The sequence below is a fragment of the Parus major genome, chromosome 2 (genome assembly GCF_001522545.3).
Source record: "Parus major isolate Abel chromosome 2, Parus_major1.1, whole genome shotgun sequence".
In the NCBI taxonomy this organism is placed as follows: Eukaryota; Metazoa; Chordata; class Aves; order Passeriformes; family Paridae; genus Parus; species Parus major.
Genome location: NC_031769.1, coordinates 28,061,941 through 28,085,624, shown reverse-complemented (window position 1 = coordinate 28,085,624; position 23,684 = coordinate 28,061,941). Strand labels below are relative to the sequence as shown.

The following is a 23,684-nucleotide window of genomic DNA, read 5'->3' as shown; positions in this document are numbered from 1 at the left end:
TTCAGAGGGCACAGCTAAATTGTGCCCTGTATAGGCTGTACTCAGCTTTCTTCACTTACACTATAGTTCTCTTTGATATATTTTATTCCTATGTGTGGTAAAATTACAATAATAATAATTATTATAACATCATTATTAAGGATGGTGCTGTTATTTCTGTTGTTGTTTAAACTGTATGTTAAGTTTCTTACTCTAATGTTGCCTCCTAAATTGTTTTTCTCCTACACTAACTTTTTCAAGTTTGTAATGAGTTTTAATCTTTTTCTGTTACTAAGGACTTTATAAATAATATAATGTAATACCAGTTTAGGAAACTTCCATATGTTTTTAGCATAATACCAGAAAGACTGTTTGATAAATTGTTATATCCAAAACATGTTCAGAAAGGCAATTCAGTTAATATCATGCAAGAATTGTTTGGGCTTGAAAATATGCTGGGTTTATATTGTAATTCAATTTCATGGTTTAAACTACGTGTTACATCCTTTGTAATTTTAAAGGGAAAAACTGTGCATTGGTACATTTTGATATGCAAATGGAAACTATGGAAACACTTGTTTTTGGGTATCTTAAATTTTAATTTTTAAATATTACCAATACTGAAAGTGTACTGGAAAATTATTTTGTCAGAAATATTTGACATTTTTCTGGAAAATGGAAGCGTGAGAGCTAGAGAAAATGACAATGAAAGTAGCAGGGCTCATCAGTCTGTCAGGTATGTGCTTGTTTTACACTTAGTTTCTTTTGGTCCACTCATGTCTGTTAATAAACTGTATTTTCAGGTAAGGTGTCTGAAGAGAGATGGAAACAGATGCCAGGTAAGCATCAGGACTGGAAGTCATGTGTAAGTCAGAACATTCCAGCCAACCCTTCCCACCTCTGATTAAGAACTAATAATTTAACCTGTACCCTAAAGCTGATGATAGGTTAAAAGACTGTAAAATTTGTATTTCTTTTCATTTGGATTTCAGCACTATTTATTTTTGAGAAGGGTTATCCCAGGTTTTATAATCCATTTTAGTCTGTGAATATGATTTATATAAGACTGGAATATGAACTATTTGTGTAATTTGTGAGATTAAAGCTAGCATTTAACTAAATAAAATATTATAATGTCATCATTTTAATGACATTTAACTGACATCAAACTTATGAAATAGAACATTGACTTACTAAATATTTTTGTTCATTTAGTAGTTACTTTTAGTCTTTATTATTTGCCTGAAACCGTGAAAATGAAATTCATTCCAAAATACATTTTTGCATGCCAACTTGCTCTTTTTTACCTTATTTTATTGTTTTAACATATGCATCTCATGACATGTAGGCATATCTTTTAAAATGTAGGCTTTTGAAGATGTATCCAGATTGCAATGATGTTTTTCAAGCAAAATTTAGGGGGAGAAGGACAACCCTCAGTCAGTGAGAAATGTAACAAACTTGTAAAGAAAGTTTTCTTACTCCTTTTTCAGTGTTCTGCTATCCTTCCTATTTTTCCCCATTTTGGTCCTGCAGATTGCAGCAATACCATCAGGACTGGTCATAGTAATGTTGCACTGAAAAAAAAAGTTTGTCTATTTTGAAACTTTAATTCCAAGTGGTACACTGGAGCTGCTATTAATCACAATGGCTGAACAGTTATTATGACTATTATTTAAATTCCACATTTATCTTCTCACTAGTCTGTAACTGAGACTTTTGTATTTTAAGTATGTGCTGTACTGACACACATCTGGCTGTGTTTTTGGGATAACAGTACACTTGAGTATTGGAAGAGTTTTTGTCAATGCTAAAGCATCTTCAGTTAGTGTAGTTGTCAATCTATAAATGACATGAAGCTTCTATGAGCATAAGGGAGTAGATTCAGAGTTGGGCAGGGAATTGTTTTTAATACTTAGCATCTAGTATGGTAGAACAAAAATATTCACCAGTTTGTTTTGTAGTCAGATGAAATCAGATCAGCACAAATTAAGGAAAGGTTATGCCATTCCCATAATTGGATGGGGTTTTTCTTTGTATGGTTTATTTTAATTCTACTTTTGCTGGATATTGCATATCCATTGATATAATTTGCATGAATTGTTTAAAACTTTAAATTAAGAAGTAGTCTGAGAGTCACATAAAACAAAGATGAATTTGTGCAAGGGTTATGTTTTTATTTTCTGCTTATATTGTATGTTCAGACTAACAAAGGCTATGGGTTATTTCCAGGTCTGAGACTTAACAAGGGTACCTCTACATCCAGGCCTCCTACTCCTGCAAACTCACATTTACCAGATATGATACAGCTGAAGGATATTGTTTGCTATTTGTCACTGCTAGAAAGAGGAAGACCTGAAGACAAGCTAGAATGTATGTTCTTCTTTAATTTTAAATATTTGTTTCCATAAGTCATCAAATATTCTGTTTGGGAATTTAAGAATCGGTTTTGAGCAGGTGGATTATAAAAATATGGCTCTAGGTGACCCTTATTGCAGAAATTATTTTGTATTCTTGCTAATGATGGGATTTTAAACTAAATTTTGTCTGTCTAGCATTTGCTAAAATGGAGAGTAAGGATTTTACATTCTGTAGTTACAGTAATCCTCTCTGCACTGTTATCTCTTGATTAGTATCAGATCTGAGGAAAACAAACAAAGTACACTGAGTATACTTAGAGATCTATATGTGGGGTGAATAACCTGCATTAAACATCCTAATTTAAACAAAGGATAGTTGCTAATATAGGCTGTAGGCTCTACACTATAACTGAATACTGAAAAGCCAAGAATGATTCAAGTCTGCATCACTATTGGGAAGGAGTGTTTGACACAGGAGGTTAGAAATTACTTGTTTGGTTGTTTTTTTGTTTTTAATTCAGGGCCTGGGTCATTAAAGTGCAACACCACTACCTATTAGAACAAAATAAAACAAAAAAACCCCTGTGAATTTGATTTATAAATTGGAGAAGAAAAGAAGAAGAAAACCTGTTTCCTTATTGTGGAACTTTAGAAGCCACTTTTTCATGTGGCTAAACAGCACTTCTTCATGTGGCTAAACAGTTAGACCAGTCATACAGTCCTTATTGAGATGCAGTGTACTTCAATATAAATAACTGGTCTGTTTATAAAAGATCTGTGAGATCAGGCTCTCATATGGAAAGTAAATATTCAGTATGATAAGATGTGCAAACAGTAGACTGCTTCTTCCAGAATAAGAAATCCATTACAAAGTTACATGTTGCTGGAGTATCTTGATGTTTTGTCACCTGGAGTTGCTGCAGGGTCACAGCAAATCCCCCAAATTTGGTAATACTGTTTTGGTATCATATGATTAAAATGGGAATGCTCATTCAGAGCACAGGCACAGAAAAACTGAGATCCAAGGACTGAATTAACTTGGAATGTAATAACTGCTGCATGGTAGGAAGTTATGCAAGCCTTACCAGAGCTCTGAGGAGCTTGATGCACAAACCATGGCATGAAATGGACATCAGTTGCTTCCCCTGGTGTCAGGAGTTGGTACAATGGAAAGGAGGGGAGACAGGAGCAGATGATAATTATGTTATGGGAATTTTCCATTAACTTCCTGCAATAGGAGGAGCATGGGCAAAATACCGTGTTCTATATGATTTAGGAGCAAGAGAGTGTTATCGTAATATGTGTATGGTACTTAAATATTTTGTATATTACAAGTCAATTGCATTTATTGCGTATAATTCTTGGCATGATTGTTTTATAGGTTTAATTTTAAATATATGACATATTTTTGCTTTTTAGTATCTAAATTTCAGCTTATACTGCACCATTATATGCAGACTTTTCTGTTGATTTCAGCTGAATTCTCATTATAAATTAATGGTATAATTTAACTCTTTTTTCTGTATTTTGAAAGCAGTAGGTCCTATGGCTGTAATGTAACTTATAACTTTGTAGCAATGAAGGGGAAAAAAATGGCTTGTTCTGGAGTTGCCAGCTTTAATATTAATACCAATTTCAAATAGTGATTTTAATTTTTTTCTAGATGAGAAAAATTGGGAAAAATTAGTCATAGCTGAGTGTTTGGAAACTTAATTTAGGACAAGCAGAATGTGAAAGTGGTGCTTTCAGTTAAAATTTGATGTAGGCTGAAGGATAAAGTACACTAAGAGAAAATAATGTTTCATCTTTGGATCTATATGATCTACAGATTTTCATAGATTTATAAATATTCCAGAACCTATTAAGAATGTAGACGTCTTGCATAGTGTGAACCTCTCCTGTTTGGCATGCTTGGCATATCTATTCATAATCTATGACCCGAATATATAGAAAATTCCAAGCATTCCTCACAGAGATACATTGAGAAAACCTAAATAATCTTTTTAAGGTTAAATTGCCATCTAGAAGTAGAAATTGAATGCCCAGTCAGTGTAATTAGGTAAGGTGATGGGAGAAGAAATAGAAGATTTGAATTGGGCTCTGTAGTTTGCATCAGAACTGCCTTGAGGTTGTTTTTATCACTTTGCTCTTGGTTTTGTTTTGTTGTTTGTTTTTTTCTCCTACACTGTGTAAATCAAGAGCATGAAAACTTAGCAGTGTATGAATAGAAAAGAGAATGCATTCCACGCCAGTAGCATAGTTTTCAGAATCTAGCCAAGAGCACAGATTGAGCCTTTTTGCTAGCCTGTACATATGTAACTGAAAAGACTTTGTTTCTACAAAGGTAAAACAGTTACAATTATGCTAATTTCTGGTTTTAAACGACTGATTAGAACTACTGATTCATGTTGAAGGAAAAAAAAATTATCACTCCTGCTCTGGAGTATGTAAAGGTCATGGAGATGCTAAAACTTGGTGTAAAACATTCTCTCAGCTAGTGTCGAAAAATCACAGAGGAGGAGGAGGAGGAAGGAGAGCCAAATTATTTTAACGTTATCATTGAGTGATTCAGTGATTCATCCCTGTGGAAAATATGAATGCCTAATGGTACCTTTGCCAGACAATATTAACTATCAAGCTCTGAGAAGCTTTGGGGGAAGGCATACTAGCTGGGGAAGTACCAATCTCTGGCTTTTGGCATTAACTTATTTTATGCTGAAACATTTTTGCTGTGGTAACTCTAGGGGAAGAAGGATATTTGTATAGGTTTTCCTAACCTGTAACTAATGAATTGTGGGCCTTTGTGGCGTGAAATAGTGTACTATGGTAAATATCATCAATCTTGTATTACAGCTCTTAAGAGCAGTGAAAGGTAGTGGCAAAAATTGCTGAAGTGGTAGAGAGGTATAGTGCTTACCTTTTTTCCACACAGTCAGATTATCAACTCATTTCCAAGATGCAGGATGTAAGCTAAACAAGTCAATGCATATAAAAGTTAATATGTTTTGCTGGAAATCCAAAAATGACTGAATTCTTTCTGAACTTTACTCCCTAATTGCTAAGAATTTCATCTCACTTCTCATTAGATCGTTTCCTGAAAATTATGGTAAGCTTTGTTTGTGAAATTGATTGGACTGTAACAGCATCTGCTATGGATCCAGTGTGATAGCATTCCTTAGTGTTAAATAGCTCAGATGTTACGTTTCCAGAGACATCTGATTAGACTACAAGTTACTTTTGTTTTGCTGTTGTTAAAGACATTACATTGTCCTGGAACCACCTCTACATGGACTGACTTGTTCATTCCTAAAAAACAGCAATGGGGTAAAAAAAAAAAATTGCACTTTTGAAGACCATGGTGTCTATTTGGATTTTGGAGCTCTGACAAACTGTCTCAAAGTAGGGACAAAGAGTATTTTTAATCTTCTGGATTTCCTTTTTAGTCTTCTAACAGTATTCCTATGAAAGCTTTATGCTTTTCTGCTTCCAAATATACTGGTAATGGTGCATGTACCCCTTCTTTTGGCTGGAATCAAGTCATGATACAATCTTGAAAATATATATTTTTTCTGGATATTGTCCAGATAGACCTTTTTGTCTGTGTAGTTCCCCAGAATGCTGAGAATACATTTTGAAGTTGATGAAGCGAGTACAGTCCTGGAAGAAGTCATGCTGGCAGTTTGTGATGAATGTTTATTGTTGGATTTGGATGATTAGATATTTAAAATATTAATCCTGTGTTTCCTTTAGTTGGTCAGAAACTAGTTTCTAAAGTGGTATCACTATTGAAAAGTGATAGCTGCAGCCAAGGGAGTAGCATTGTCATTTAAGCAGGCTTATCAATGATTGTTACCAATTGTGTGTTATCCTACATTTGGTGAGATCACAGAGAAGGGCCTTTTGGTAGTTTTCACCATGAAGACAGATCATCTCTAGAGGGAAGCAAAATCAAGTTCACATGACAAATTAGCTGTTAGGGTGATGGTGTGGAAAAGGTGCAGTTGCATTCTCTGGCTAGTATGTCTCATTGGGGGCACTGTGGCAGGATAGTTGCTGAGTGAACCCCTCACATAATGCAGCTTATTTGGTGGGTCTGCAGCCAGTCTGATCATTAAACAAAAATGTTAATATTTGTTCTTTCTTTGAAACTCAGGCTTAGTTGTTTTGTGTCTTGGTTTGAAATTGGTTTTTTTTGATGAAAAAGAGATGTATTTATTGTGTTTTCTAACTGTTTCCTTCTCTGTTTTCTTTTCAGTTATGTTTCGCTTGTATGATACAGATGGGAATGGATACCTGGATAGTTCGGTAATGTTCTTTATGTATTGCATTGTAAGAGTATGTCAACATGGCAAAACCATACAAAGCTACATTAATTCAAATCAAGTTTATTTTTATCTTGAATTATTAGAAGCAGTATAATATGTAGTCAGTAAAAATGCATTCATTTGCTTGAGCTTTCCCATAAGAAATGCTGCTTCTACAACTGTTTAAATTTTCAGTTGCTGACATTGCTGTCATGGAGTCCTGTTCTATAGTCTTCTGATTTTAAATGATATTACTGTAGGGTACACATTAATATGACTACAATAATTCTAGTATGCTGCTGGGAGATGTGTATGAAAGCACCATTTGTAAAGATTTCATTAAAAAGGGTAAGTGTGAGAGTCACACAGTGAATTTATGTGGAGAGATGTCATAACTTCTATGCTATTATTAAGAATGGAGGAGCAATATTAAGGACAATGCTTTGAGGAGTAGTCCAACCAAATGAAGAAGAAAAGAAGTTTGAAGAAAAGTTGGCTATATGGAAATAATTTTAAAAGATGTAACTATTTTTTTCTGATCGCTAACTGAAGTGTTTTATTTAGCAGAGTTTTTGTTTGGTTTTTTTCCACCTTCTTTTTGTATTTTCTGGAAGCAAGACAGAATAGAATGGATTGGTAAGGAAGAGGATGTGATTCCCATAAATTGCAGAAAAATAGGGAAGTGAAATTATATATAGGTATAAAGTAAATACGACACCATAATTTTAGTCAATACCAAGTTGGCTTAGATGCCTGGGTACAAATGAGAATTTAGAATGGCCCTAGATAAGCATTTGAGCATGTTTATGAAGCAAAAGTGTATATATAAGTGTACAAAAGCCCCAGTGATACGTGATCAAGGGAAATTGCAGTACTGCAGTCGTAAGAAAATAAATCTGTAGTAGTTTACAGAATCCACTTTATGCCTTATTTCTACTAGAAAGTTGTGATTTATACAATTATGTCCAAAATATAATTTGTTAGAATAATAAAATTTAAAGATGATTACATAATCTTATCCCAGGGTGGAAATCAGATCATGAAACATGGGTGTTTGAAAAGATAACTAGGAAGGAAGAATCTGTGACTGCTTTCAATTACTTTGATTGTGGGGCTGTATTTCACCTACCTGAATGCTTTGTAGTCCATGCAGGATGCTTTGCTAGTAAGCAGGTTCACTTGAGAATACAGCTTCCAGTGTAAAGTACATTTCATCAGGCATGTTGATGAAATAGTGTCACTGAATGCAATATGGTTAAATTATTAGTTACTTGCAGTAGAATTTTTCTTTATAACCTTGCATTAAATGTAATACTTTTTCATTCATCTCTAGGAGCTGGAAAATATCATTGCTCAAATGATGCATGTTGCAGAATACCTTGAATGGGATATTACTGAATTAAGTCCAGTAAGTATCCATTTATCACAATTTTTTAATGTTTCTAGAGACAGCTGTTGTAATTTTGTGATACTTCATATCCACATGGCATTCCATAGGTAAGGCAGAAATAAGGATAGCCTGTATTCCATTATGGCACTGTGAATTAGCACTTTAACCAGTATTTTGCTGTTTTAATCTGATCTATGAAATGTTAATTATTAAAATTATTGAATTTCTATGACATAACTAATTTGTCTCTGAAAATTTCTTAAGAGTGAATGCACAAAGGACACAAGTTGGTTTGGGACCTTTAGGTGTTAATAAAATGTAAATAGGAGTATGACACTTCATTTTCTGAACTGTCCATACTCACTTGACTACAGCTACCATGCAAGTAATATTTTTTTTTTTTTTAATGAGAGAATTGGAGAACTACACATGTCCTAACAACTTGCTGTGTTAGAATATAGTAATAATAAATTAGAACTTAAAAGATTTTTCATTAACTGTAGATTCTTCATGAAATGATGGAAGAAATTGACTACGATCATGATGGCACTGTTTCCCTAGAAGAGTGGATCCAAGGAGGAATGACAACAATCCCACTCTTGGTTCTTCTTGGGTTAGAAAATGTAAGTATTAAATAGTAGCATCAAGTTTCTGCTTGCATGTTGACTGTGGCCTTCAGGTTAGTTTCTCTCTGGTCTGTATAAAGAATGGCTTTGCTTTACTCCTCTTTACTGGGACTGAATGATGTGCAGAAAACTAAAGTCTGTCTAAAACATCACAGGTACACTGGCAAGTTTGAAGCACCTAATAAGCTGGCTCTGGAGCTGGAAGCTGTAAAAAGCAGAATAATTTTCCCTGCTAACAGCATGTTGATTCCAACCTGCAGTATTACCTGTTAAGTGTGTCTTACTGCCCATGTGTATGTTGCAGCTGGCTTGGAGTAGTGTCTAAGCTTCTCAGCATGGTACTGGGTTGTGTGGTGAAACTGTACTGAGTCACAGAACAGTCTAGGCTGGAAAGAACTTCTGGGGGATCTTCTGTTCCAGTCCCTAATTAAAGGCAGCATCACAGATTGAATTATGCAGTCAAACCTGGGTAATGTGAGTGAGATGCATTCTACCAGTTCTGTGGGAAAACTTTCCCTGTGTTAATTGTTCTCAGGGGAAAGAGTTTTGTTCATATGTGCAGATGGAATTTCTTCTGCAGCAATTACTGCTGGCTCTTGTCCTGTCATGATACATCTCTGTGCAGATCTTCTGTCCCTGTAACAACATTAGTAAAGTCTAGTAAGAAGCAATATCAAGGGGAGCACTTACATCAATGGATAAAGTATTGTGAAAGATGAGCTTATGTTCTCTACATTTATAACCTCACGTTAAAGGTAATACAGATGTAATATGATCAATTTTGTGCCAGTTCAACACAGCTGTTTTAAGACTGGCATGTTGTCAGTGCCACCTGCAGTCCTTTATTTGAGCTAATTTTGAACTCATCTATTGAAGCATAGGTTTCAAATGCTTTTTTGCTATTTGAAAGAAAGCCTTTTAATCTCTTTTCAATTTCTTTTCATAAGTAATTTTCACATATTGAAAATAATAAGTAATATTTATTTTCACATATTGAAAATAATAAGTAATATTTGTTTTCCCCATTTAGTGAAATCTAGACTGCTGTAGTGCTGTGTATGCTATTTTATTTGTGCAAAGAAAGCTCAGATTGGTACTTTTTGCAGGGAAATAAGTAACAAACAAATTTATTGAACAGAAGATATATAAGTCTTGAAAAATCTAATTAATTAAATTACAAGTAAAATACCTGAACTGAAGATAGCTTTCAATGTGTCTGCATCACTATAGTAGTAATTCCCTAATTCTATATGTGAAATGGAATAAGAAAAATCATCAGACAAAAGATTTTTGTCAGGCTGAATTCCATTATTTTCACAGAATTACTCTAAACAAAAGCAAGCAAATGCTCTCCAAGTAAGCAGTATAGCAGATAATTGATAGTGGTTTTCAGTACAGATTTTTCTTTTATGACAGGTAGTCTAGGTGTTTTGGGAGTATTTTTCAAGATCTACATTTCATTCTTTTGAAATTTGAAACTCTTAAATTATGGCATAAATTAATGCAGATCATTCTATGGAGTTTATTTTCATATTAAAGCAAAAGCTGTTAGAAAGAAGCTATATTATCAAACATTTTATCCTTTTGAGTGTTTTTACTAGTTATTAGATATTTATCTTGCTGCGCATTTTAGTATGAAAATACTAAAAAATACATAAATAGTGATCAAAATTCTACAGTCTCTTATCAGCATGTGTCAGTGTTTCTGTCATCAAGAGTATTCCTAGTATTTGATGCATTTAACAGACATAAATGTACAGTCATGGAATAAATATTATAATAGAAGGCAAAATGCCTTCATTATCAATAAGCATAGCTTATGTCCAGTCCATTACCTACATATGAGGTGATTTGCTAGTAATTTACTAATGATTCACTAGGACAAGATGCTGCCCTTTAAAAGGGCTCCTATTTTCATTTTTATGTTTGAAACTGCTTAATTTTTCAAACCATCGCTTAAACCATCATTAAAAATATATAGGTAAATAAAATTTTAAAAAAAAATTTCATTAAACCAGCAAAAATATACTACTTCCATTTGTACATAGTTCAAATAAAATCTTATTTTAGGAGATTGAAAAGTTAAATCAATAAGGAAACTCTAATGCCTGTCTGTTGTTTAGTGTAAACTCATAGCATGATTTTGATGGTTTTGCTGTATCTAATGTATTATCCAAACCCTTAATTCCTGTGCATCAATCCCCTTAGTGGGATGCTCTTACTTCTTTTTGCATGCCATTGTGAGATTTTGCAAACCTAGCTCCCCAGGACTGTGCTTTCTGGGTGTCTCTCTCTCTCTCTCTCTTTTTAGTTATGGTAATGAAAAATAAGAATCTTTTGGATTTACTAATAAAATAATAAAGTGCTAATATTTTAAGGTTTTCCTCAAGCTTAGTCTGTGAAATAAGGGGCATAATCTACTGGATTATGCTGCTTAGATACATTAGATATGTAAAATTATTTTTCAAGTATTCTTGATAGGTTTTAAATCAGAGTGAAAAAAACACAACAACAAAACTGCCCCTCTACCCCCCACCAAACCAAAAGCAAAACCACAAAAAACCCAAAACAAAACTCAAAAACAAAGAGCCCACCAACCAAACTGTCCTGTCACCTTCTTCTAAGTGTCGGTTCTGTACTGAACTCAGCAATGACAAAATTTTAAATCCAAGAGATCAAATTCAGGGCTTCTCTAGTATGATAGTAACAAAGAATTGTCACTATAGTTTATTTAAATAAATTAGGATACCAGTGAAATATTTAATTTGTTTTGAGTTGGGGTTCATTAACACTGTAATGTATGTAAATGTTGTATAGAGCTTGTATGAAGAATAGAAGATTTTCAGCTGGTCTAATTTGATACACTAATATCAGTGAAGCTATGATAATTTACTTCAGCTGCCAATTTTAAATAATACGTTCAGAATTCAGCTACACTGTTTGTGCTTAATCCTTAGTTTCCTGTAATATCTATACAGAAAAGTCAGATATCATGTAAAAGTCCTATATTATATTTAAAGCCTTTCAATCAGTTTTTATTACATACTGTATTAGGTGATTTAGTCAGACTAATTTAAAAAGAAGGAGCATTCAAGTGAAGCATGGAACTATATTATTTAAAAATAAAAGAATAAACAGGTCAGTGTTCTATGAGCAGTGGGGTTGATATAGCCTAACCTGTCACAGGTTTGTGGCCTTTGCCCTCTGACTTCATCATTAATCCCATTCTGAGAGAGACAAGAGAGTTAAGCTGCAACTACAAGCATTTGCCAGCCACCTGTTACCAAGTCAGAGAAGTAACAAGGAAATCCGCCAGATTTCCTTTTTGCTCTATCTCTCCCTCTCTCTCTCCCTCCTCCCCATGCCCCACTCCCCCGACTTTTTCCTAGACTTTCATGAAATTTCTAGTGCCCTTCAAATTTATTTGAGATTACTAAACTAATTTAAAAGTTGCTGGTACAGTTTAGAGTCATGAAGATAATAGGACAAAGAGCATAAAAAAGTCTAATTTCCCTCGGAAATCAACCTTAATATCCACTTTGTTTTATTTTGCTGGGCTTTATGTTTTGTTTCCTCCTAAGATTTGATTCTGGAGTCGTTGTGTAGGTAACTTTAGAAATACAGAATTCTATCTCTGAGAACATTCCAGGGTAGAAATGACATATTTGATTTTTTGGTGCTTTCGAAGGCAGTTGATATTCCAAACAAATAATTTGGATACAAGATAAGGAATTTAAATAATTTGGATACAAGATAAGGAATTTAAATAAGAATTTAATATTTTATTTTTTCTGGAGGGCTTCTGAGCTAGACACAATGTACTGTTTGGCAATTTGTTTTAGAATAAATGATCTTGGAATTATAGATATGTATATAGATATGTATAAACGTATATATGTATATGTATACGTGTATAACCCATTTGTAATTGGGTGACTACCCTGTTTCCAATTAGCAGTGTCTAAATGCATTCTATATGAAATCTACTGAAACCTTTGTTAAGACAAAGTAATTCTTGCTCTGATGTTCCAGTTTCATGGATTTATTTTTTCTAGAAATTCTCTCATTTAAAGTGGGGATTTTGTGAAAAAAATGTTAACTATGTAGGAGATTGTTACTTATGTGGTTTAATTTTTGGTAATAAATGTAGGAGATAGTTTTTTTGCACAGTGTCACACTTCAGTCTGGCGTTTTCACAGTCCTCATCAACTTTCCAAATTTATTTTTTACATCTTAAGGCAATAGTTAGGTCTCCCACCCAAACACAAATTGGACAAAGACACCCCTGCAGTACTCCTGGTTCTTTTGGGAACTGGTCTATTGCACATTAGTGACCTCTAGGCTATTTATTCTACTTCTCTACAGTAGAAACCTTTGAAGTTTCTGACCTTTTTATTTGCTTCTGCATTAGTTTAAATAGATTGACATTGTAAGAGAAGGTGGAGAGTTAACTCTTTGACTCTCCTAGCATCACTTAAAATTTATTTTGGTATCTGTGCACAAAAGGCTTCTTCTCAGTGATGGGTTTTGTCAGCCATAGGCATTGTACTCTCCTCTTTGCTAGGTGTTGTACAATATTGTTCCACTATGATTTGATAGAAACACTTGATTTCTCTTTTAAAGTAATTGCATGCCTGATATTTGGTCTCACTTTTCCTGTAACAAATGATTGCTATCACCTCTGTTAGTGAATGCACAAAAAGGAAGTATAAACTGCAAGTTCATAATTGAGTGTTGAAAGAAATCCTGTATTTTAGGGAAGTATTTTATTCTCTCTCTACTGGCCACTAGATGTCACGATTGCACTGTACCTGGTACTGTACAGTTGCTGAATAGCTGCCTTAAGGTGAGGGAGTTTAAAACAGGTAAATGCTTCATAAAGTTATCAATAATTTGAAATAAAGCAAATATGCCTTTCTTTTAAATTGTAACTTTCAACCCAGTTCACCTTTTAAGTCAAGGTAAACTTCGGTGGAACAAACATTTGTGTTGAATTGAGACTATGTTTCAGTTAAATAGTAAGGATATACTCGTAAAATTTTATTTTGGATCCAAGTAAAGCAGCAAATATGCAATTGCACTCAAATAATTAAAAAAAGAAACCCAACTTTCAAGCTCTTCAGATTAAATGTGGGATGGAATGTTTCAGTGGGAGTCCACACTTGGGAATAGTGTTTTTTATTGTCTATATTACATTATTGTTGCCATACCTTTTGAGCTGTATGTTAAGATGGAACCAAACTAGAGACTTGCCAACGTGCACAAGTCCGGAGTGGGATGTGTTATACCATGAGTAATCCCTTCAGGCCGAAGCTTGAAATGACTGCTCAACACCTGGACAGCTTCATAGACTTGGATTCCTTTTGTTCAGCGAGGAAGAAGGGCAGTCAGGCCTTTCACTGTCCTGAGCGATGTTTCTGTAAGTCCTTTCTGAAGCGTGAGTCTTCGGGAAGGCCCAAGTCCCGACACACTATGCGCTATTTCCCTCCGTGCTGAGGGCAAACTGGAGCCCCGAGCTGTAGCTCGCTCCCTTTGTACCGGCTGGGTCCCGGCTGGAAGAGGCTCCCGGTAAGGGGTGAGGGGAGCTGTTGTGCCGGCTGGGTCCCGGCTGGAAGCAGGCTCCCGGTAAGGGATAAGCGGAGCTGTTTTGCCGGCCTGGTTGGCGGCAGGGCCCGCAGAGGGCGCGGTGTCCCCGCTGAGGGAGGCTGCGCTGGCGGGAGCCGAGGCGCCGCCGCTCGTCCCTGGCGGGCCGCGCTGCGCTGGCTCCGCTGCCCTGCGGGAGCTTCTCCTCGCTACAGTCCCGCTTTCCCTTTCGTCTCCAGGCTGGAAAAAGCCCAGGAGAAAGTCAGGAGTAACTAACCTCTCCTGTGTGTAAGGTGTAAAATAAATGGTGTTTCAAGCAGATATACAGATTTACCATTATTTGCAGTTTAATTTCTGCAGCATCAAAGTCTCTGCAGATGACAGATGGTTACAGATTTTGGACAGGGAAGCTCCATACTGTGGCTATTTATGAAGCTTTTTAAAACCATTTAATTTTCCCTCTTCTGCTCCCTATTCTGTTTCTGGATGAGTGTGTGGATGAAGGCTGTGGAAGATTTCTGTTTTGTGTTGATTTTTCAAACACATGCATACAGAATATCTGAGAAATTAGAAGCGAGGAGCCCTCCAGAAGAGTATGTCCACTGAGTCAGGTTGCTCCCTCTCCACTTGACCAAGAATTATATATACCAAATATACAAACGTATACCCCTTTCTTCCCAAAGCAAATTGAATAAAACAAAACATCATATGAATTCTTTGCCGAGAGACAACCAAAGGAATATAGAATCTAACTAGATTTGTTTTAAACTATGTTTGCTGCACAATTTAATGGAAACTCTTCTCATCTTCCTGTTGACTGAACAGTACCTAAAAATCAGTAATAAAATTGTCTTGAACAAGTCAAGTAAATATTTTTAAAATAAATGGAATCAAAATAATCAGTGAAAGAATAACAGCTGCTCCATGATGTCCTTCTCACTTGGATGCTTGTTACTGACTCTTCTGATAGAAAAAATGTGAATATTCTGGTATTATAGACACTCTGTAGCTATTTTAAGAGAGCATGTTTGCTGGGATGAAAATTTATCAGTGATTTCATTACCTTTTTAAAGTCTCAAAATCTTGAAGATCTTTTTGTCTACCTTATACACAAATATCTGAAAAGCTGCTGTAAGTTAATGTTAAACCAGGTTAGGGATGTGTAGCTGAAGTCTGTGATAGCATAAAATTTTCCACTAGTTTTAAGGTTGGCTCTTTTATGGTTGACTTGCTTTTAAAGGTCAGGTAGTTTTGGCAATCAAATCCATGGTAGCAGGGTCAGGACCATGAGTTAAGAGAACCGTTGTTAACAAAATAAATGTTGCTATTGTCATTATGTTTTAAAGTCTGGGTATGACATATGGAGGCTTGATTTTTCAGTGATGTGTATAATGAAGTGAGGAAGAGATTTTTACTGTACCTGCCCTACTTTGAGATCTTCTTAATGTCTGTTTGTTTTTAAACTCTTTCTCAGGATATGGAAGGAAAATGAGTTAATGTCAGTAAATGCACTGATGTGTCAGAATTGTGGATTTTATTCATACTTAAAGACTTGTATTGAGGTGGCTTTGTTTCATATTATGTCTTTTTTTTTCTCTTGGCAGTGTTTTAAAAAGTTATGTGCATGCATAATCATATGCAGCACTTTATTGCTTATTTTTGGCAGTGCACAGGAGCAAAAATTTAATTTGCTCTTTTCCAAAAGTGCATTGTATTTATGTAATGGATTTGCATCAGTTGCAGTCTGTAACACAGCTAAGTGTTTTAATTGGCAGAACACCCACATCAAGACTTGTTTGTTTTTCTGATAAGGAAAATGCCAGCTAAGTTAGACCATATGTTCTGTTCAAATAAGAAGCGACGTATTCACATATAATGGTCATTCTTTAAAAATAAAATAAAAGTGAAAAAGTAATACAAAATTAATGTGGAAGAGAAGCAAGTTTATAAATAAGTTTCAATATCTGATAATTTTCATAGACAGCAAATATTTTGCTAAGGAAGGCTGGTCAGCTCACATTTTAAGTGCTTGTGGTTTATGACTGTCTATGTCGATGACCTGAGTGATGTTAAAATTTAAGTGTACGTTGATTGCTGGTTTTGTTTTTTTTCTCAGAAGGGTTTACATGGTCTTTGTTGTCTAGTGAATAATTGCCTACTTTGAGAAGGCTTGAAATTCACATACTATATTGTGGTTTAACAATACTTCAAAAATGTGTGGAATATGGTAGTAACATGGGAAGAAAAATAGAAGTTAGGAGAGCTCTGTTTAATGGAATACATCCTCTTCAGCTGCCAGTCATGAAGGAGCTTGACAGGCTTCTAGTGCTTCACAGCTGCAGAATCTATTTCTGCTTCTTCAGGGGAAATTGGAAAACTTCCACACTCTTTGCCAGCCTGAGAATCCCACATTAGGCATCTGCTGTGCTTTTGCTGCAGAAAGGGGACCCTGACATTGCCCAGCTGTCAGAGATGGCATTTGAACTCCTGCTGATAATATTGGGGGAGCTATTACTTATGCTCTGATCCTGATATCTTACTAGAGAACAAAAATATAAATTAATGGACTTCAGGTTTTTTTTGTTTCTAGGTAACTTGGAGGAGATATTCAAAGTTGGATCCTGGCTGAAACCCGGCTTTGAGCCAAACATTCTTAATTTCATAGAGGGCTGATTTTGCTTCGGGATTTTTCTTTTTGCCCACAAGGATGACAAAGTCTTCATTGTATTTGTCTTGTATTAACTTCTAACTCCTAGAACAGAGCAATACTGATTTTTAAGGATGTTACAGTATAAGCTAATATAGGACAAACCTAATTTTTTATTGAAATTTATGCTCACCAGTGTACATTGACTAATCTCATCAGTGAAAACCATTGTACTATTGAGAATCTAGTCAGGAATATTGTGTATACGTGATGACAAGTAATAGTAGTTTGATGTGAGAAATCAGAAACTGGGTAAGAACCAGCTGTTGATGTGGTTTCTGAGAAACAGAGATTGGTGTGACTTCCTTTAGCTATATGGCAATTTCTTTTTAGCAATGACGTGACCAAGAAGACTATAGAGTTTCAGCAATACACAAGGAAGCAGCTGATGAACATTAACTGCCTGTGTTCCATTGGATATTATTTGGCAAAATATAAATACGCATTTTTTTTCAAAATCTAGTAATACTACATTAGGTTCATCTAGCTTTCTAGAATCAAAACCTCTGATGATTTTAGAAAGGAAAAGGTCTGTTTGCCAGTATTGCCAAGAAGCCAGGAATTTAGAGAATTAGTTTAACATCTATACCAACTGCACATAATTTTGTAAACCTTTAAAGCAGAGGCCTCAGAATGAAAGGAAAGGAGGAAAAAGATAATCATCCAACAAAAAGCTTAGTTTCATAAAAATAAATGATTTTACAGTATTTTAGAGATTCATGTAAATTACAGTGGCCCCTAACTAGTAAGTGCCAGTGAGTTGATGAGTTTATTCATGAAAGATTTGAGTGTAGTGCAACAGCTGACTGAAAAATTTGGCCTTAAATGTAAGGAATTGCATTTTTGGAGAAGAGGTTGAAGATGTAAATCTCACCCTTAAATGCATGCGTTTTGATAGATAATTAGTGGTATAGATTAACTTCATTTAAGGCTGGAAATAGTTATCGTGATGTGGTAAGTTTTCCTGTTTCACATATATTGATGTATGTAACCAGTTCTGACAGTCATTAAGAATATTTGTGTAGTTTTAGAAATCACTCTCTGTTGTTGGTTTTGAGGAGTTTTATCTTCTGACCTGCAGCACCATTATTTTTAGGATTATTCCATAAAAAAATAATATTTTTAATACTAGTTGTAATTTAATATCAGCCTAGATACATTGATGTCATTGTGTTGCGGTGGTGACAGCAGCCTGGTGGATTTTTCTGAGTTGTTTTTGAAACACATGGATGTCCATGAGCTTCTGAGGAATTATTTTATTACATCCTTGCCTGTGTATTTAGAATGATCATGCTGTGATCTGGTGCAAAGTTTGAAATGAAGTAACAGCTTGTCTTTTATATTCTTGAGTCAGTCTCCAATTTTTATTGGCACTTACATATTTCACTGTTTATTTTATTAAGTGAAATCTGTTTCTCTTATGTCCTGTGCAGAATGTGAAAGATGATGGGCAGCATGTATGGAGATTGAAACACTTCAACAAGCCTGCCTACTGTAATCTTTGTTTGAACATGCTGATCGGAGTAGGCAAGCAAGGTCTCTGCTGTTCTTGTGAGTATAAGCATTTCAGCGTCCATTTGCTTACATGTCTGTTCCTAGAAATGTTGTTCTTGCTGCATAGCAAAGAACTAGTGGCTTTCCCTTACAAAACCATTGCCACCACAGTAGTGTCTCCCCCTCTTCTCTGCTTGAGTGACCATGGGTTCTTTTTTTAATTTTTTGGGATATTTGGCTTTAAAATATATTGTTTGAGGGAGTTTTCCATTTCAAAGGGTTATCACTGTTAGTTCCTTTTGTAGTCTATCACTCTTTTTTTTCTTTACTGCTACTGCTTTTTTATTTTTATTAGAGTATCAGGCTTAAGTTTTAATTTTACACTTAATTTTACACTTTTGTTACTCCTCTTTTGTTTTTATTAATACTTGTACAATAGGTATCAACTTGAGAAACATCAAAGTTCCATGTTTTTTGATTCAAATTTTGCACAGAAGTATTGTTTTCTTAATTCTGAAGGTGAAAATCCCTGAAATCGAGTTTCTGTAATGGTTCTGAAGTTTTGTATAGTTACTTGTTTTGTAGTTTTAAATTTCAATCCATGTGTTAACTGATTATAGATTTTATGAAAAGGACCACAGAAAAGCTGCTGCATCTAATTTTACCTTCCTTATGCTATTAGTTGCAGTTACTACCCTTAGCTGTATCTATGCATTTCCTGATAATGGGTTAATCAAGGTGTTTGACCACCTAACGTATCTCTTGAGAAACCAAGGCTTGCTCCATTTGAAAGTTTCAAAAAATGATGATCCATATCTTTCTTTTGTGGTATGTTCCAATGATTAATTTTTTTTTAACACTTATTTGAATATGTCATGTAGATGGTTCCAGTGATTGATTCATGTTATGCCCTACTCCATTAGATTAATGAGATCTTTAGTAAACAACTGTTTTCTTCTCATAATGGTACCAAGTCACCTTTCATTTTTCTTTTTGGTAAAATAGTCGGATTCTTAGCGTAACCGACTTTCACCATTTTTTGTATGAAAGATAGCCCCTCACAGCTGATAAGGATCTTTCTACATGTACAGTTCTATTGATTTAATTTGAGATTAGTCTGAATGAATGAGGGTTTTGAATTGACCATTTCTCTTTTCTGGGGGCCACAGGCCTCTCTGAAATATAATTTGGATGTAAATCCTTGTATGCATTTTCACATCATATAATTTCATTCACCATACTATGAAATGGGAAAGATACATTTATTAAAATTTTAAAAAAATAGAAATCACTTGAGATTAATGAATGCTGATGACAGTAACTGGAATATATATGTAACATACTGATTTGGCTATTAGATCTTGAAATTTTACATTCTTTAATATATTTTTTTTGTCAGACTGATATTGTGAAAAAATAAGACCCATGTATGTTGGAAGGAGAGTTCTATTGAGCGAATAATGATTACCTTCAATACTTATCAGAAATGGGTATATAAATATATAACAGTTATATAAACTGTCCCAAAAAGACAAGTTTTGCAAGACCTGAATTTTTTTCTTCTGCAGTGTGTCTTTTGAGAATGTATTTATTGTTGTGCTTGGCATTTATGAGAACAATGGTCTCAGAGTATCTGAAGAACATGTTCCTTTCAATTACTTCATGCAGCAAGAGGCATGAGTCTACTTGCAAAACTATTCCACTATTTCCTTATTTAGCTAAGCTTTTTCTCCAGTATATTTTCAAAGCATTGCTATAGATTTCATTATTTGCATTTCAGATTGTGTGGGAGGAAAAAAAAAAAAAAGGGGGGAACCACAGGGGTCCTCACCATCCCTCCATGGTCCAATCAACAATGTTACTCCCTGCAGTTTGTCTGATTAATGGCTGCGCCTCCCACTGGGTTTGTGTAATAGGTGCAAGCAAGGTGTTTAGAAGTACTTTGTGCTTAATTGCTCTCGAGGTCAAAAGCCTGAGACATATACCATGCCGGGAGAAATTCATTCTCAGTTTTTATTAGTTGACTCTACTGAATGCAGCATAAGCTGTAGCATTATTTCCTCATCTTGGCACAGTTGTATCATTAAAGTCAGGAGAGGTTTGCATTGTACCCTGTATTGTATGTTTCCCAAATGCAGATAGCATGATCTTTACAGACTTGGGCAGCAATAGCAGCTACCTAAAACTGGAGTTGTAGGACTTAGGGAAAAAAAAAAGGCTTCTCAGGAGTTGGTATTTTGTAAAACAAGAGTCAAAGTTATGGTGATTACATGGAATGCATGACAACAGTTTCTATTCAAGAATGGACTAATCAGCCATTTCTGATTTATAAATCAGTGGTAGAAACAACATAAATTCATTGGCTTTTATTTTTGTGCTTGCCAGCTGCTCTCAAGCCTATAGTTTGTAAAATACACGTTTCTTCCTCCGAGCAAATGACACAAACCATTTGGCAGTCACCAATTTGTCTTTAATATTTTTGTCATTTGGGAATTATTGTGAAAAAATTTAGTGAGGTCTGATTTAATTAAGCAGTTCCTGTTATGCAATGATAGTGTATTCTTGGATTTCTCACTTGCATAATATTTCCTGTTCTAATTTGCCTTTTGTATTCCATGGAAAAAGCAGTCTAGTTTGAGTTTTCATTGACTGATTGGATTGATTATTTAGCTGGTAATGTTATTTGTTTCATAGAAATGTAGTGAGAAACATCATTGCCTCAACATCTAATAATGTGTCTTTTTTTTTCAGTTTGCAAGTATACAGTCCATGAACGCTGTGTCTCCAGAGCTCCTGCATCTTGCATCAAAACATATGTGAAGTCTAAAAAGAATACTGATGTAAGTCTGGGGTACCACTAACTTTGCCATGTGCCTGTTCATTTAGTAACTCTATGTATATTCACATTTTTATTTTGCAGGTAATGCACCATTTTTGGGTAGAAGGAAACTGTCCAACAAAATGTGATAAGTGTCACAAAACTATAAAGTGTTACCAAGGTTTGACTGGACTTCATTGTGTTTGGTGTCAGATTACAGTGAGTATACTATTGTAATACATTCCACACAGGTTCCAGAGATAAAAATCATTGGATGTCTTTCTGTAGCCTCATAATCTGAAATGTCTCATTCAGTTTAGTCATCAGCAATGGCTAGTGTGTGTTCAAGGAATGGTATATGCAGAGTATGCTTAGGACTTGTTAATTGTGGCAAGAAAATACACTCATTTTATGTCATGAAATGCTTATTTCAATATGTCATGAAGCAAATTTGCTTCATGACAATATCCATATGAAAATAATATGTGCCACTAAAGAGCAGAATTCCCAATCTACACTACAGAAAGATTACAAAAGAGTTTTCAGTACCAGGAAAAAGCAAGGTCACTGTGACACTATGTCTAATTGGTGGTATGCTGACAGGCAAATGAATTTGAGGACGTTTTATAGGATACACTGATTCCAAGTGTCTGGGAATAATAGCAGAGACAAGTTGATAATATACTAATCTGTGCACCAAGTCAAATATATACAACTTTTGTGCGCTCCTTATTCAGCAGGAACCAGTAACTGGAACTAATGACATTCAGGGAACACTGCCCTTATAAGTGAGATCTTCATGCTAGAAGGAGCAATGCCAGTATTTCTGTTTCTAGCCAGGGCAGGATTTAAATCTAAATGGGGAGAGATTTCAGCCTTCTTCGTGTGTATTTGCTGGTTTTGCTGATACCATTATTATTGTTGTTACGGAACAGCAGTTGTTTGTTCAGTGCTTTAAATAATAATACAAGACTGAGGCATTAGTGAATGTTTGTTTTAGACATACAAGTTTGGATGTTTTATGACATATTTTCTTAACACAAGAATACAAATTATGAAACATCATCAAAGAAAATAGATCCAGGATGCTTTCAGTGATAAGCTGTTATGATTACTTAAAAAACAATATTTTAGAAGAAAGCAAATATGTGATCCAGATTGCTGTCAAAATTTGGATAATTTATGTAAAGAGTAAAACACCCAATCCAAAATGTTCTGCATGTAGATAATTAAACTTAGGCAATGGCTATATGTGTGTAGCAAGAAAAATAAGGGTGTACTGCTGTAGATACAGAAGTGTTTACACCTGTGTAATATGTATATATCATTCAAGAAATATAGATTATGTAACATATATTGACTTTTAAAGTCAAAGAAAGATTCTGTCTTTCTACAGTATAAATTTTCCCATTAGTTCATGTGGACCTGGACCAGATTTGTACTCTTTTTTTTTACTCCTTGAAGTTGTATATCAAGATTCAGAGAGTTTTCGTAAGAACTGTTATTCACTGAAGAAGTTCTGAGAAATTATTTGTAACTTAAATCACTCTAAATGTTAAATTCTTGTGAAAATATCTTGGGTGCTTTTGTGCTTATTGAAATGTCTAAATAGCTGTCAAAGTTCCAATTAAAAATGGGTGTGTGTTTTTTCACCGCTGAAATTGAAAATGTTGGCACTAGGGTTTACAATTTTTCAATTTATTTCCATCAGTAATTTAAAGCGTTTTTTAAAAGCAATTGCCTATTTTCAAATAAATTTAATAATATTTTGTTTCTTTTTATAGATTCAGATATGAATTAGACACAACTGAAGAATGAGTATTTTTAAATACTGCAAATTACATTTCAAACTCCTATTCACTTGCAATTCTATTCATTTGATATATTCTATTTCAATGTTTTAATTTTCTACTAGTAACACCTTAATTACAGAAAAAAAATTTCTAACAGATGCATGATTTTTGAATGGATATTCTGAGATTATATAATTACCATCACATCCTTAATGTATTTTTCAACTCGTGGTACTGCACATTTACAACTTATAATCAAAGGGGATGCTCTTTATTACAGAACTAATTCTGAGCCTCTTTCATGCATTTTAAATATATCTGTACTTACAACTGAATAAGGTCACTTCTGATGTCAAATAACTGACTCAAGTCCCAAAACTTAGAGGTGTTTCTGACTGAGGAGGCTTGCTATACTGACTTTTCAGCCAAATCCATGATCCCTCTTCCATATAATTTGTAGTTCCCCACCATGGTCATGTAAAGTCTTTTCCCCCCGATCTTCTCTCCAGCAAATACACTTCTTCCTGCTTTGCAGGTTGTGAGGGAGGTCATATTCTCCCTCACAGAGATAGGCTTACAATAAGGGAATTTTGGGGAAATATATTTAAAACCTGCTAAAATACAGGGTTT

At 34.7% G+C, this 23,684-nt stretch overlaps 1 protein-coding gene across 7 annotated transcripts in view; it reads left to right on the top strand.

The window, feature by feature from the left end:
• The window catches only part of DGKB (diacylglycerol kinase beta), a 331,618-nt gene that overhangs the window by 78,894 nt on the left and 229,040 nt on the right, over positions 1–23,684 (top strand). For all 7 annotated transcript variants that reach the window (XM_015619344.2, XM_019005780.1, XM_015619347.1 and 4 more), the window contains 8 exons: positions 783–818; positions 2,212–2,352; positions 6,595–6,644; positions 7,977–8,051; positions 8,537–8,656; positions 18,383–18,500; positions 21,195–21,283; positions 21,364–21,480. In XM_015619344.2, the coding sequence (XP_015474830.1) occupies positions 783–818; positions 2,212–2,352; positions 6,595–6,644; positions 7,977–8,051; positions 8,537–8,656; positions 18,383–18,500; positions 21,195–21,283; positions 21,364–21,480 (746 nt within the window). The remainder of the gene's footprint in view (positions 1–782; positions 819–2,211; positions 2,353–6,594; positions 6,645–7,976; positions 8,052–8,536; positions 8,657–18,382; positions 18,501–21,194; positions 21,284–21,363; positions 21,481–23,684) is intronic.